We start from the raw sequence: 14,539 nt of genomic DNA, 5'->3' as shown, positions 1-14,539 counted from the left end.
CAAAAGACTTTCAGAATCTCCAGAAACTGAATCTAAATAAATGGACATATATGAATTATCTGTTAAAGTATTCAAACTGTCATGAAGATGCTGAGTTCAAGTAAATAAAACATGAACAGAAGAGAATTTCAACAGAGATAGAATTTTTAAAATCTAAACATGAATTTTAGAGTTGAAAAATACAATAATTGAGAAAATTCACTAGAGGGATTCAACAGAGGATGTGATAAAAGAAAATGGGTGACCTCCTGGATGGGTCATTTGAAATTGCTCAAGCAGAAGAGCAAATTCTTGAAAAAAAATTTAAAGAGTGAAGAAAACCTAAGGGACTTATGGGACATCAACAAGGGGACCAATATATGCATTACTTTAGCCACTCAAAAGGAGATGGGAGAGAAAAACAGGCAGAATGCTTTTTTACAGAAATTATGGGTGAAAATTTCTCAAATTGGAGAAGGAAATCAACATTCTTCAAATGAACAAGTTCAAGAACCCAAACAGACTTCAGATAGGATGAACCAAAATAAACTGACATCAGGACCCTATAATTAAATTGTCAAAAGTCAACAACAAATAGAGGATTTTAAAAGCACCAAGAGAAAAAATGACTTATCACATACAAGGGAACACCCATAAAACTATTAGAAAAATTTTTAGTAGAAACCTAGCAGGCCAAAAAAGAGTGAGATGATATATTGAAACTCCTGAAAGAAAACATTGCCAGCCAAGAACATTGTATTCAGCAAAACTGTCCTTCAAAAATTCAAAAATGAAGAAAAGAGGAAGGCCATTTCAGATAAACAAAAGCTGAGATTCATCACCACTAGATCTACCTTACAAAAAATGCTAAAAGGAAGTTCTTTGAGATTAAATGAAGGGACACTAAACAGTAACATATAAGCATATTAAAGTATATAGCTCATTAATAAAGGTAAATATGTAAACAAATACAGATACCATAATACTGTAATGGCAGTGCATAAATTACCTTTACACTTGGTACAGAAATTAAATGCAAACATAAAAATACAAATATACAGAATGTTATCAATACCTAAGTTTAAAAGAGGTAATTTGTGACATCAATAACAAAGGTGGGAAGGGAAGACATAAGAGTCGAGTTTTGTTTTTCAATTGAAGTTAAGGGGTTATCAACTTAAAATAGATCATTATAACTATGTTTTACATGAGCCTATAGTAACTGCAAAGGAAATACATATAGAAGATTCACAGAAGAAAATAAGAGTGGGATCAAAATGTGTTGTTACAAAAAAAATCAACAAAACACAAAAGAAGATAACAAAAAGGACAGAACACCTCAAGACAGAAAACAATTAACAAAATGACAAATGTAAGTTGTTCCCTATCAATAGTATCTTTAAATGTAAGTGGATTAAACTCTCCAAATCAAAAGACATATAGTGACTGAATGAGTAAAAAGTTCCAAATATATGCTGTCTACAAGAGATTAACTTGAGATTTAAGGACTCAAACAGCCTGAAACTTAAAAGATGAAAAAAGATATTTCATGCAAAAAGTAACCAAATGAGTAGGTGCCGCAGTAGATATATTGGACAAAATAAACTTGAAGTTGAAAGTTATCAAAAGGACAAAACATAATCAAAAAAAGAGGCAATTCACCTGGATAATACAATTTTACAATATATTTGCCAAAATCACAGCACCTAACCAAATGAAGTAAACATTGACAGAAATGAAGAAAGAAATAGCAACACAATAAGAATAAGATATTTCAATGCCCTATTCTGCAGGATAGATCATATGTTAGATCACTGAACAAGTCTTACCAAGTTTAAAAGACTGAAATCATACTGTTTCCTGACCACAATGGAATGAAATCAATAGTGGAAGGAAAATTGAAAAAAAATCCACAATTATATGGAAATTAAACAGCACACTTTTGAACAACCAGTGGATCAAAGAAGAAATAAATATTGAGGTTAGAAAATATATTTTGTTAAATCAAAAAGAAAACACAGCATAGAAAAATTTAGAGGATGCAGCAATGTAGTACTAAAAGGGAAGTCTATAATAATGAATGCCAACATTAAAAAGAAGAAATATCTTTAATAAAAATCTAATTTTATCACTTAAGCAATTAGAGAAAGAAGGACAAAGTAAGCCCAAAGAAGAAAGAAGGAATAATGATTAAAGAAGAAGAAATAAATGAGTTATAGAATAGGAAAAAATAAACAACAAAACAATGAGTTGATGTTATAAAAAGATTAACAGAATTGACAAACCCTTCACTAGACTAAGAAAAAAAGAGTTTCAAACAAATAAAGTTAGAAGTAAAAGGGCAGACATTATGACTGGTACCATAGAAATAAAAAGAGACTACTATGAACAATTATATGCTAACAAATTAAATTATAAGAAATTGGTGAATTACTAGAAATCTATAACCTGTCAAGATTGAATTATGAAGAAATAGAAAAACTGAACAAATCTATAACAACCAAAGAGATTGAATCAGTTGAATCAATATTATAACACACACACACACACACACACATGCACGCACGCGTGTGGGGCCCGAGTGCTTTACTTGCCTAGATGTACAAACCCACCATCCTGCCTTGGCTTCAGAAGATTTAAGTTAAAAGAAACATATAAACAGAAGTAGAGAAAATTAGTCCAGAGAAATTTGATTATGAGAAGTAAAATGAGAGTGGAAGAGAGTATGATTATTCAGATTGAACAAAAGAATATCATTAACTAACCTTTGCCAAGGAATCTCCAGTGGTTTGTTGTTGATCCTCTCTGTCCCTAGAGTCAGGTAAACTGGGGCTAAAGGCCATAAGGTCAGTCTTAGGCGGGCCCTCCCCAGAGCACACCATCTTCCTCCTCTGCTGCGAGTAAGACCAGCTCCCCACCGCACTGGAGCACACCAGCGTGGGCTTCCCAGGACTACAGGCGCTCTCAGTGGGTGCTGCAGAGCAGCGGAAAACTGTGTACAGCAACAGCGTGAGCACCAACAGGCTGGACACCGCACAGATGGCAATGATTAGGTACACGTTGACATCCACCAGTGCCGCCTTCGGGCTGGCGGCGCCCGCCAGCGCCCTGGAGGAAGCCTTTGGCACCTGGTTGCTCTCTACCAGAGACACCAGCACTGTGGCGGTGGCAGTCAGTGCCGGTTCGCCGTGGTCCTTCACCAGCACCAACAGGTGCTGACGTGGCGAGTCTGCTTCATCCAGGGCACGGGTCGTGCTGATCTCGCCGGTGTACAAACCCACACGGAATGGGTTGCGCGGGCTGCCTGCTACCTGGAGCAATTCATAAGACAGCCACGCATTGTAGCCAGAGTCAGCATCCACCGCCCGCACTTTCGTTACCACGTGACCGGCACCCACAGACCACTGCACCACTTCACTCATAGCTCCCCCTGTGTCACCCATTCCAGGTGCCAGCAGTGTTGGCATGTTGTCGTTCTCATCAAGCACAAATACTTGCAGAGTCACATTACTGCCCATTAGTGGCACTCCATTGTCACGCGCAGTCACCTGAAACTGCAGCATCTCAAGCTCTTCGTGGTCCAGAGGCTGCAGCGCATACACCTTGCCGCTTTCCGCGTGCACTGACACGTAGCTCGACAGCGCACGCTCACCCACACGCCGCTCCACCAGAGAGTAGGACACCAGCGCGTTCTCCTGTGCGTCTGCGTCCTGTGCGGATACCGTGAAAATGTGGCAGCCTGGCGGGTTGTTCTCCTTCACGAACACCGTGTACTCGGGCTGCGCGAACACTGGGGCATTGTCGTTCACGTCGGCCACTTCCACGGACACACTAGCAGTGGTCCACAGTGAAGGTGAGCCCCCGTCCCTGGCGGTCACCACCAGCTTATAGTCAGATATGGTCTCGCGGTCCAGGGCGCTGTCCAGCACCAACGAATAGTAATTCTTGAAAGTGGACACTAGCTTGAAGGGGACATGGGGTGTGAGGGAGCAAGTCACCTGCCCGTTGGCACCTGCATCATAATCTGACACGCTGATCAGTGCGATAACGGTGCCCAGTGGAGCATCCTCTCTGATTGGAAGTGATAGGGACTTGAATTCCAAATCCGGAACATTATCATTGGTATCTTCTACTTCTACAATAACTCTACAGTGGCCAGAGAGTGGAAGCTGCCCTTTATCAAAGCCCTCTACGAGAATTTCATAGGATTTGCATTCTTCAAAATCAATATACCCTTTTACCATAATTTGTCCTGTAATTGGGTCTATGTGGAACTTGGATTTCACATTTGGTGAAATATCAGTAGAAAACGAATAAATAATGTCTCCATTCAAGCCTTCATCTAAATCTGAAGCATTAACTTTGATTACCAAAGTTCCATTTGGAACATTTTCCGGTAATTTCACAGTATAGAGTGTTCTGTCAAAGACTGGAGCATTGTCATTAGCATCCAGTACGGTGATGAGTAACTGCGCAGTGCCTGTCAGCTCGGGTTTGCCCCCATCAGTAACAGTGAGTACTAAAAAAATCTCCGGAGTTTCTTCTCGGTCTAAAGATTTCCGTAAGAGAAGCCCAAGACCTTTTACCCGCGGGTCATCAGTTGGTTTTTCCAGAGAAAAATATTCATTGGGACTCAGCGTGTAAGTGAGCAGAGCGTTGACTCCGATATCTGCATCCGATGCGCCCTCTAGTGGTAGCCGAGTATCAAGAGGCTTGGATTCTGCAATGAACAAATTCTTTTGTGTCGCCTGGAACACAGGCGGGTTATCATTAATGTCCTTCACCCCCACCTCCACATGGAAAACCTGCAGCGGTCTGTCCACGATCACCTCCAGGTGGATGCTACACTCAGCGCTCTGCCCGCACAGTTCTTCCCGGTCAATCCGAGAATTCACAAACAAAATGCCATTCTGCAGATTTACCTCCAGAAGGTCCCCGCGACTTTTGGAAGCCACACGGAACAGGCGGGGCACCAGCTCCACCAGTTCCAGCCCCAGGTCCTGTGCGATGCGGCCCACGAAGGTGCCGTGTTTGGCCTCTTCGGGAATGGAGTAGTGGAGTTGGCCGCTCCCTGCCTTCCAGATTGCCAGGAGCAGAAAGGAAAGCATCAGGCGCTGGGATTCCTGTCCGCTTCCCCAGGAAAATTCCATCTCAAGTGCACAGGACTTTGTTATGATTAAGGATCTTGTCTCAAATTCAGGAGAAAGTTGTTTGGTCAGTTCTCTGCAGCTGCATCCTCCATTTTTCAGACTCAGGATTGTGGATGCAGCTTCTTTCCAGTAAGAATAGAAGAGATCTTTTTTCCCCCTTTATTCTTTTTCCTGTCAGATATATTTCATGGTAAAGAGCGACATCATGTGGTTTCAAACCGTAAGTATCAATTTTGGAAATCCATACTACTATAACTGCCAGACCTTATTTATTTGGGGGTTTCTCAGAACACCTTTCCACTTTTGGAGAACAGGAATACACTTTCTACTACTGAGGTATACATTTCACACCAATGAAATTTGATTGTGATTCTTAGTTTTACCACAGAAGTAACTTTTACTACAGTGGAAATCCTTTTTTTATGCAGGTGTTTATTAAGCATTTACAGAGAAATAACTGAAGTTAATGCATACTTTGTACATATACAATTGTAAAGTGTTGATAAGAAAAATTCATGATAGTTTCCTTGTTTTATTTTGAATTCTGGATGTTATTATTAATTGTGACACCCTGCTCCCCCTTGAGACATGCATTACTGGTGTTGAAGCAAGGGGAAAAGGACCTGGGGAAACTCTGGTTCCCAGGACAAAGCCATTGAAAGGCAAATTTGCAAATATCTTTTAAAAGCATTCAAAGACTATCATAATTTAATTGAATATTTTCCTTGAGTCACCTAAGGACCAAATGTGCATGGAGGGTTTAATGAGGAAGTAGAAACTAGTAGTAAATAGTTTGTGTGTGAAGATATTCCAAATATTATTATTGACTGTAACTTATTTACCTTCTATGAGTAAAGGTAATATTCTCATTTTTACTCTAATGGTTTATAAATACCTGCCTACTCTACAGTGTCTGAGATGACTAACCTTCTACTCTTCTATTGTGCTCATATATTTTAGTCAAGTGGGATAATTGGCTTCTTTCAAATAATTTTTTCCTTAACATTCTTCTTTTGTCCCCTACCTAAATAATACCCATCATTTCTAAACTCTTTGCAAACCAATTCCCCCACTTAATAACATTTAAAATCTCCCTATCCCATGAAAATGTCATGATCAAATCAATTGGACAGGTGTTTTTACCTTCTTTTATAAACTGCAGCAACCAGATTGAGTCACTTAAGACATTTATTACATAATTGCTCTTTTGCAAGCATTTGGATATGCATGTCTTTTTTGAAATATAATTTTAAAGGAAGTTGTTGTACCTTACTAGTTTAACTAGTTCACAGAAGTACATACTTAATATTCACTGGATATTTATGACAATAGAAATGGTTTGGTTTTAATTACCTAACAAAATGCATTACTATAAGGTGGTCACATTTGGAAATATGATATCTTAACACCCTCTATAACTTTCTAAAAAATACAAAAATATTTTCCCTAAGAAACTGCACAAATTTATATTTCAATTTCCATTTGGAAAACCTAGGTTTCAACTTGATTTTCATGCCAATTTTTGGTAGTCATCATTTCTGAATCATCCTGGATCTTGAGCAATTGAATCTTTCCACTACATTATGATACATTTTCCTAAATAAGCATTATAGAAGGAGATAGTGGTAGTAGCCTTTGTAAAACATTTTTACTGCTTAAATACTTGAATTTGTTTCCTCAATGTTTGTCAATACAAAAGATACAATCTAGAGAAAATTGTTTTTGGTCCTCCTTCTCTATGAAGACCCACACTGACAAAATACAAATTTTGGAATCAAAACAGAAATCAGAGTACTTTCTGGGTCTGGGGACTCAACTTTTGATTTTTACAAAATGATCACAGATCAAGCACACTGGGAGAAACTCAAAATAATTCAATTCTTAGTAATTTTATTTTAAAAATATTTAAATGTATAGATGAGGAATGCAACTGAATAGAAATAGCTATTTATTTGAAGTAAATACCTATTTACTATTCATTCAGTATAGCATCAATACATCCCTAAGAAGAAAAAACTCAAAAATCTTCAAAATGTAGTTGTCAAGAATCTTGTTAGTCAAGAATTTCAAGAGCTGAATTTGAAGAGTGAAGTCTCATATCCAGCAAGACAAGAAATTCGGATGAACCTATTGTTTACAACAGGATGATACTAGAACTAATATAATCAATATTGAATTTAGGCTGGATTAATATTTAATGGACAAGTAGCAGCAAAGGGTAGTTCCAGAAAATAAAATGGAAGTGGGAAAAGTGAAGAATAAGGAACATACTTATTTTTCATTTTGGACTCTCTACAATGTGATTGAGCAATAATTGGTTTCGATTTATTAGTAATTGAATACGGGGGGGCTCTACAACTGAACTACAATCCCAGCCCCTTTAATTTTTTTTTTATTTTGAGACAAGGTCTCACTAGGTTGCTGAGGCTGGCTTTGAACTTGTGATACTCCTGAAGTCACCGGGATTACAGGCACGCATCACCTCACCATGCCCAAATAAAAAATTCTCTTAAAAATGACATTTAAAATGCTACAGAAGTCTTTTCACCAAGATGGCGCCAAAAGCTAAGAAGGAAGCTCCTGCCCCTCCCAAAGCTGAAGCAAAAGCAAAAGCTTTGAAGGCCAAGAAGGCCGTGCTGAAGGGTGTCCACAGCCATAAAAAGAAGAAGATCCGCACATCACCTACCTTCTGGCCACCCAAGACATTGCGACTCTGGAGGCAGCCCAAATATCCTCAGAAGAGTGCCCCCAGGAGAAACAAGCTTGACCACTAGGCCATCATTAAGGTTCCCCCGACCACTGAGTCAGTCATGAAGAAGATTGAAGACAACAACACACTTGTGTTCATTGTGGATGTCAAGGCCAACAAACACCAGATCAAACAAGCTGTAAGGAAGCTCTATGACATTCATGTGGCCAAGGTTAACACCCTGATTAGGCCTGATGGAGAGAAGAAGGCGTACGTTCGACTGGCTCCTGATTATGATGCTTTGGATGTTGCCAACAAAATTGGGATCATCTAAACAGAGTCCAGCTATATAATTCTAAATATACCCCTTTTTTTTTTCAACCTAGAAAAAAATGCTACAGAAGTATTAAAATTTCACTTCATATTGATATTTTCATTATTGCTAATAAAAGTACTGAGAAAATGAAGATGAATCAGGCACGGTGCTATACTTATGCCTGTAATCCTAAAGACTTGGGAAACTGAGACAGGACAGTTGAAAGTTCCAGGTCAGCCTGGATAATGCAGAGACCATGTGAAAAATAAAAATAAAAAGGAGTGGGGAATGTAGCATTCAACTCTTTGGAAAAAGAGGTAAAAGATACTGTTGTATTCTGCAGGGAACAGTTGTCCATAAGTTGGAGGGAATTCTCTAAATGATGAAATTTGTCCAAGACACATATATTTTGATTTTTACCCACTTAGCAATAAAATAATCATGCTATTGCACTTATTAACAAAACAAAACAACATTACAAATGTAGGTGTCACTGCTTATTGCTGATTTACTCAAAATTTAGTCACAAGAAATCTGCTCATTTTAATCACAAAATCAGCAACAGAAAAATGCTAATTACAAGAAACATGTTTTCAAGGGAGTGGAAACAGGGATTTTTTTAAAAGAGGATATTTTGGAAAGAATAATAAATTACTCACTTTGGCAGAGAGATCAATGTCCACACCCAGTTGCTCCTCTCTATCCTGGTTAACTGGACATGGTGGGAGACTGGGGCTAAAAGCCATTAGGTCTGTCTTGGGTGGCCCCTCTCCAGAGCACACCCTCTGTCGCCTCTGCTGCGAGTAAGACCAGCTTCCCACCGCACTGGAGCACACCAGCATGGGCTTCCCAGGACTGCAGGCACTCTCAGTGGGTGCTGCAGAGCAGCGAAAAGCTGTGTACAGCAACAGCGTGAGCACCAACAGGCTGGACACCGCACAGATGGCAATGATTAGGTACACGTTGACATCCACCAGCGCCGCCGCTCGACCAGTGACACCAGCCAAAGCAGTCGAAGAGGCCTTGGGCGCCTGACCACTCTCCACCAGAGACAACAACACTGTGGTTGTGGCAGTCAGCGCTGGCTCGCCGTGGTCTTTGACCAGCACCAGAAGATTATGGTGTGGCGCATCCGACTCATCCAAAGCGCGTGTGGTGCTGATTTCGCCAGTGTACAGTCCCACACGGAATGGGCTGCGTGGGCCATCCGCCACCAGTTGCAACTCATAGGACAGCCACGCGTTGTAACCAGAGTCCGCATCCACCGCGCGTACCTTAGCCACAACATGGCCCGCACCTAGTGACCGAGACATCAGCTCCCTCACTGTGTCTGCAGCGCCACCAACCGGAGGAGCCAGCAGTACTGGAGCATTATCATTCTCATCCAGCACGAACACCTGCAGCGTCACGTTACTGCTCAGCGGCGGCACTCCGGCGTCACGCGCGCTCACCTGGAACTGCAGCATCTCAAGTTCTTCGTGGTCCAGAGGCTGCAGCGCATACACCTTGCCGCTTTCCGCGTGCACTGACACATAGCTCGATAGTGCACGTTCGCCCACACGCCGCTCCACCAGAGAGTAGGACACCAGCGCGTTCTCCTGTGCGTCCGCGTCCTGTGCCGACACCGTGAAAATGTGGCAGCCTGGCGGGTTGTTCTCCTTCACGAACACCGTGTACTCGGGCTGCGCGAACACTGGGGCATTGTCGTTCACGTCGGCCACTTCCACGGACACGCTAGCAGTGGTCCACAGTGAAGGTGAGCCCCCGTCCCTGGCGGTCACCACCAGCTTATAGTCAGATATGGTCTCGCGGTCCAGGGCGCTGTCCAGCACCAACGAATAGTAATTCTTGAAAGTGGACACCAGCTTGAAGGGGACATGGGGTGTGAGGGAGCAAGTCACCTGCCCGTTGGCACCTGAGTCACGATCTGACACACTGATCAGGGCTATGGCCGTGCCAAGTGGAGAGTCTTCTAAAACAGGTAATGATAATAATTTGATAACCAACTCAGGGACATTATCATTGGTGTCCACGATTTCCACTAGAACCGTGCAGTGATCTGTCATAGGGGGATTTCCTTTGTCCATAGCCTCTATCTGGATTTCATATGACTTAGTTTCTTCATAATCTATTTTACCTTTTACACTGATGTATCCATTGACCTGATCTAAGTGAAATTTTGACAGAATCTCTGCAGATGTGTCTGTATTGAAAGAATATACAATATCTTTATTTACTCCTTCATCCAAATCAGAGGCATTAACGATCACCACTAAGGTACCATTTGGTGCATTTTCAAATAATCTGACTTTGTAGACAGACCTCTCAAATGCTGGGGCATTGTCATTTACATCCAGGACAGTGATCTTCACTTGAATTGTGCCAGTGAGTTCTGGTTTCCCAGCATCAACTGCGGATATTAATAAATGATGCTTAGGAGTGTCCTCTCTATTTAAGAGTTTTTTCAACACAAGTCCAAGGGATTTCGTTTCCTCATCATTTCTTTTAACGTCCAAAGTAAAATATTCACTGGAGTCAAGACTATAAGTCAACAATGAATTTGTTCCGATATCTGCATCGGATGCGCCCTCTAGCGAAAACCGAGAGCCAAGCTGTCTGGATTCATAAATAAACAGATTTTTTACTGCCATTGGAAATACAGGTGGGTTGTCGTTAATGTCCTTCACCTCCACCTCCACATGGAAAACCTGCAGCGGTCTGTCCACGATCACCTCCAGGTGGATGCTACACTCCGCGCTCTGCCCGCACAGCTCCTCCCGGTCGATCCGAGAATTCACAAACAAAATGCCATTCTGCAAATTTACCTCCAGAAGATCCCCGCGGTCCTTGGACTCCACCCGGAACAAACGAGGCACCAGCTCCGCCAACTCCAGTCCCAGATCCTGAGCGATTCGACCTACAAAGGTGCCGTGTTTTGACTCCTCGGGGACCGAGTAGTGGATCTGGCCGCTCCCTGTCTCCCAAGCTGCCAGCAGTAAAAGCCAGAGCAGCAGACGCTGAGCTCCAGGATCTTTTCGCCAGGAAAACACCATTGCCAGCTTCTCCTAACTATTGGGTCGCTCTTACATCGATTCAAAAATTTTAAAAAACAATAATCTGACTCCTTTAGTCTTCATTTCTTAAATTCCCACCGTTACCATACTTCAGAGATGATGAAGAAAAGCATCATGTGAATACGTAATGCAGGCTGCATTTCTTTTGTGGAGAAAGACCTTGTGGTAGACAGCGACATCATGTGGCTAAATGCGTAAGTGTTAAAATATATTTATCATCTTTATCTTTCCTGTCCATTGAACTTGCCCAAAATTTTTATTTTTCGGTTTAAATATACTTTGAGTACTCAATTCTTTATTTTTATTAAACTATGTCCTTAGAAAGTTTGTACTAACATCACTTTCAATTATTCCAATTCATAACACACAGTAAACTATTGATAGTTTTTTGTTTTAACAATGAACATCTACTGAAAAATTTTCCCACGACAGGCACTGTCCTATCTGTCCCAATGGAATCATTACATTAAATTCTCACAAAAATTCTCTCAAAAAGGCATTTTTTTAGATACGAGTAGGAATTTTTTCCTTTTATTAGTACATTATAGTTGTATAGTAATTAAGTGCAATTTGACATAATCATATATGCATGGAACTTAATTTGCTCCATTTCAGACCTCAGTTCTCCTCCTTTCTCTCCCCCTTCCCTTTCCCTATTCCCATTTCTTTACTCTACTTGTCTACCTTCCACTAATTTATTTATTTTTGAATTGTGTTTACAGGTACACATTAAAGTGGTTTCACTGTGGTATATATATATATTCATGCACATAGTGTGATTTTTGTAAAATTTATTCATTTCCTCCCCTTTCCCACCAGTTTTCCCTCCCCCTCAGTCTCCTTCTTCTACTCCACTTACCTACCCTTAGTCCTTATGATATTCAAACACCCCACTCCTTTTTTTCCCCTTACTTTGCTCTAGCTTCTGCGTATGAGAGAGAACATTCAACCTCAATTTTCTCAGTTTGGCTTATTTCACTTAGCATGATGTTCTCCACTTACATCCATTTACTGGCAAATGCCTAATTTCATTCTTCTTTGTGCCTGAATAAGACTCCGTTGTGTATATATACCACATTTTATTAATCCATTCTATACTGACAGCCACCTGAACTGGTTCCATATCTTGGCTATTGTGAGTTGCACTACTATAATTTGTCTGTATCACTATAGTATGCTGATCTTAATTCTTCTAAATATAAATCAAGGAATGGGGTAATTGAGCAATATGATGGTTCAATTCCTAGTTTTTTGAGACATCCCCATATTGCTTTCCAAGGTGTTTGCACCAGTTTTCAGTCCTACCAACAATGTATGAGTGTACCATTCCCCCACCTCGCCAACATTTATTATTATTTGTATTCTTGTCAGAAATATATTAATATAATTCACTTTTTACAAACACATAGAAGTTAAGTAACTTAAGAACAACTTTAGTAGTGTTTGGGTGGGATATCAATCTGATTTAAGATGACATACCTTTAATCACTTGGCTCCCAGCCTACATTTTATGGAAAAAGCAGAATTTTTGAGATTTGTGACCATCAAAATGGAAAAACTGAAGTATTTGTAAAAGTGTATGCATACATAAATATATATACATATATATAAACAGACTTTTATATAATTATGGCAAATGACAATGTTCAAAATAGATTCGTGTTTATTAATTTCTAGAATATCTATAAATCACTCTTATGTCCCTTATTCAAGAATTATATACTTGTTAACACTCTTACCTATTATTTAAATAAAAATGTAAGAAATCAGTCTTTTCCAGTAAAGTTCTTTTGTAAATTTTTTTCCTGTTACAGGACAACACTGTGTAATATGAATATTTGTTACACATATCACAAGTAAGAACAAATTAGTTTTCAAATTTTTCACACCATTTGTTTTTCAGTTTACCTGTATATACTAAAGTGTTCACAAAATGAGATGATTTTGTTTTTTAAATCTCTCCACTCTGGTTGGGAACAGTGGCACACTCATGTAATCCCAGCAACTTGGGAATCTGAGGCAGGAGGATTGTAAATTTGAGGTCATCCTCAGCAACTTTGGGAAATCATCTCAAAATAAAAATAAAAAGGGCTGGAAATACAGCTCAGTGGTCAAGCACATCTGGGTTCAATCCCCAGTGCCAGAAAAAAAAATTGCACTCTGGATGAATTTTTGACTTTCCATGCCAGAAAAAATCCACAGTGGTGTGGACGAGTTTGGATTTCCCTTACTTTCAAAGTTGTTATTTGAAAGAATTAGTAATTTTACCAATGAGGAAAGAGAGAAGTCATCTTGAAACATGAGTCACTAGTGATTACAGGTAATAGTAGGTGATGAAATATTCTAAAGATCTCCCTGAATTCAGGGAGAGACATGAATTCCCTGAGCATTTGTAAGGTAAATAAGAAAATTCATTGGGAAAGGTCTATTTCAGAGATTAGGAAGAATAAGAGTATTTCAAATTCTTGCACATAGCCAGACCATTTTTAAATGCAATCCAATATTTGATTAGGGCTGGGGATATACCTCAGTTGATAGAGTTCTTGCCTAGGATGCACAAGACCCTGGGTTCAATCCCCAGCACCACACACACACACAAAAAAAGAATTTGGGGAACAGTTTTCATTCAAGTTTTTGTTTCTTGTGTTTCACTAAATGGAAGCCATGACACAATTTACTCTAATTATCACTTATATTTAGAATAGAATAAATTATCAATTTTGGTGAATAAATTAAGATTTTAAATTAACTTTCTCAAGCAAGATAAATAAAACATTATATTAAGATATTTATTAACCAAATTTTCTTAATTTCTAATTGATTATATTGTTCTAGTTCATGAAGAAGAAAGTAAACTTTAAAGAACTGTTTGTGAATGGCATGGATCTGGGAAATAAGTGTAGATATCACAATGCCAGCTATAACTTCATATTAATAAGAAACTTTTAGAAACTTATTGTAATATTACTTATTGTAATATTATACCTTGCATTACTTTTAAGGGTTATACTAATTGAAAAGAGGAATGCCACACAAATTTATAGCCGAGTAGGCTCCAGTACTGATTATTGAGAAATAAGATAATTTTAAAGGAACAATGAGTTTAGAAGATTCTACCAATGTGTGCATAAGGTATCAGGGGATAGTTTCTATTAGATATCTCCTTCAGCAACTTAACCAAGGAAAATGTAAATGATAATAAGAAACCAATAAGGATTTATTGAACAATAGATTGTAAATCTCGGAGATTTCACATCTGAATATAATTTTAAAAGGTTATAATTTACCTACAGCAGAAACTGTGGCCAGACTTCCAGGAGAACAGATTCCA

General features: G+C 39.4%; 2 protein-coding genes and 1 pseudogene across 3 annotated transcripts in view; 1 reads left to right on the top strand and 2 right to left on the bottom strand.

The window, feature by feature from the left end:
• The window catches only part of LOC124986841 (protocadherin alpha-3-like), a 187,576-nt gene extending 176,285 nt beyond the window's left edge, over window positions 1-11,291 (bottom strand). The window contains 2 exon segments of the mRNA XM_047555648.1: window positions 8,794-8,915; window positions 8,917-11,291. Of these exon segments, the coding sequence (XP_047411604.1) occupies window positions 8,880-8,915; window positions 8,917-11,187 (2,307 nt within the window). The 5' untranslated portion in view covers window positions 11,188-11,291 and the 3' untranslated portion in view covers window positions 8,794-8,879.
• Window positions 1-14,539, bottom strand: part of LOC124986835 (protocadherin alpha-C2) — a 239,146-nt gene that overhangs the window by 206,443 nt on the left and 18,164 nt on the right. Inside the window, exon 1 of one of the 2 annotated variants that reach the window (XM_047555642.1) lies at window positions 2,745-5,144. The exons of the other annotated variant lie outside the window; for it this stretch is intronic. Coding sequence (XP_047411598.1) covers window positions 2,745-5,129 — 2,385 coding nt within the window. The 5' untranslated portion in view covers window positions 5,130-5,144. Of the gene's footprint in view, window positions 1-2,744; window positions 5,145-14,539 lie in introns of those variants that run through there. 2 annotated transcript variants of the gene reach the window in all.
• Window positions 7,682-8,169, top strand: LOC124986844 (60S ribosomal protein L23a-like; annotated as a pseudogene).

Source organism: Sciurus carolinensis, chromosome 6 (genome assembly GCF_902686445.1).
Source record: "Sciurus carolinensis chromosome 6, mSciCar1.2, whole genome shotgun sequence".
Lineage (NCBI taxonomy): Eukaryota > Metazoa > Chordata > Mammalia > Rodentia > Sciuridae > Sciurus > Sciurus carolinensis.
The sequence above is the reverse complement of the archived record's forward strand: the minus strand, read 5'-3'. Positions and strand labels throughout refer to the sequence as shown.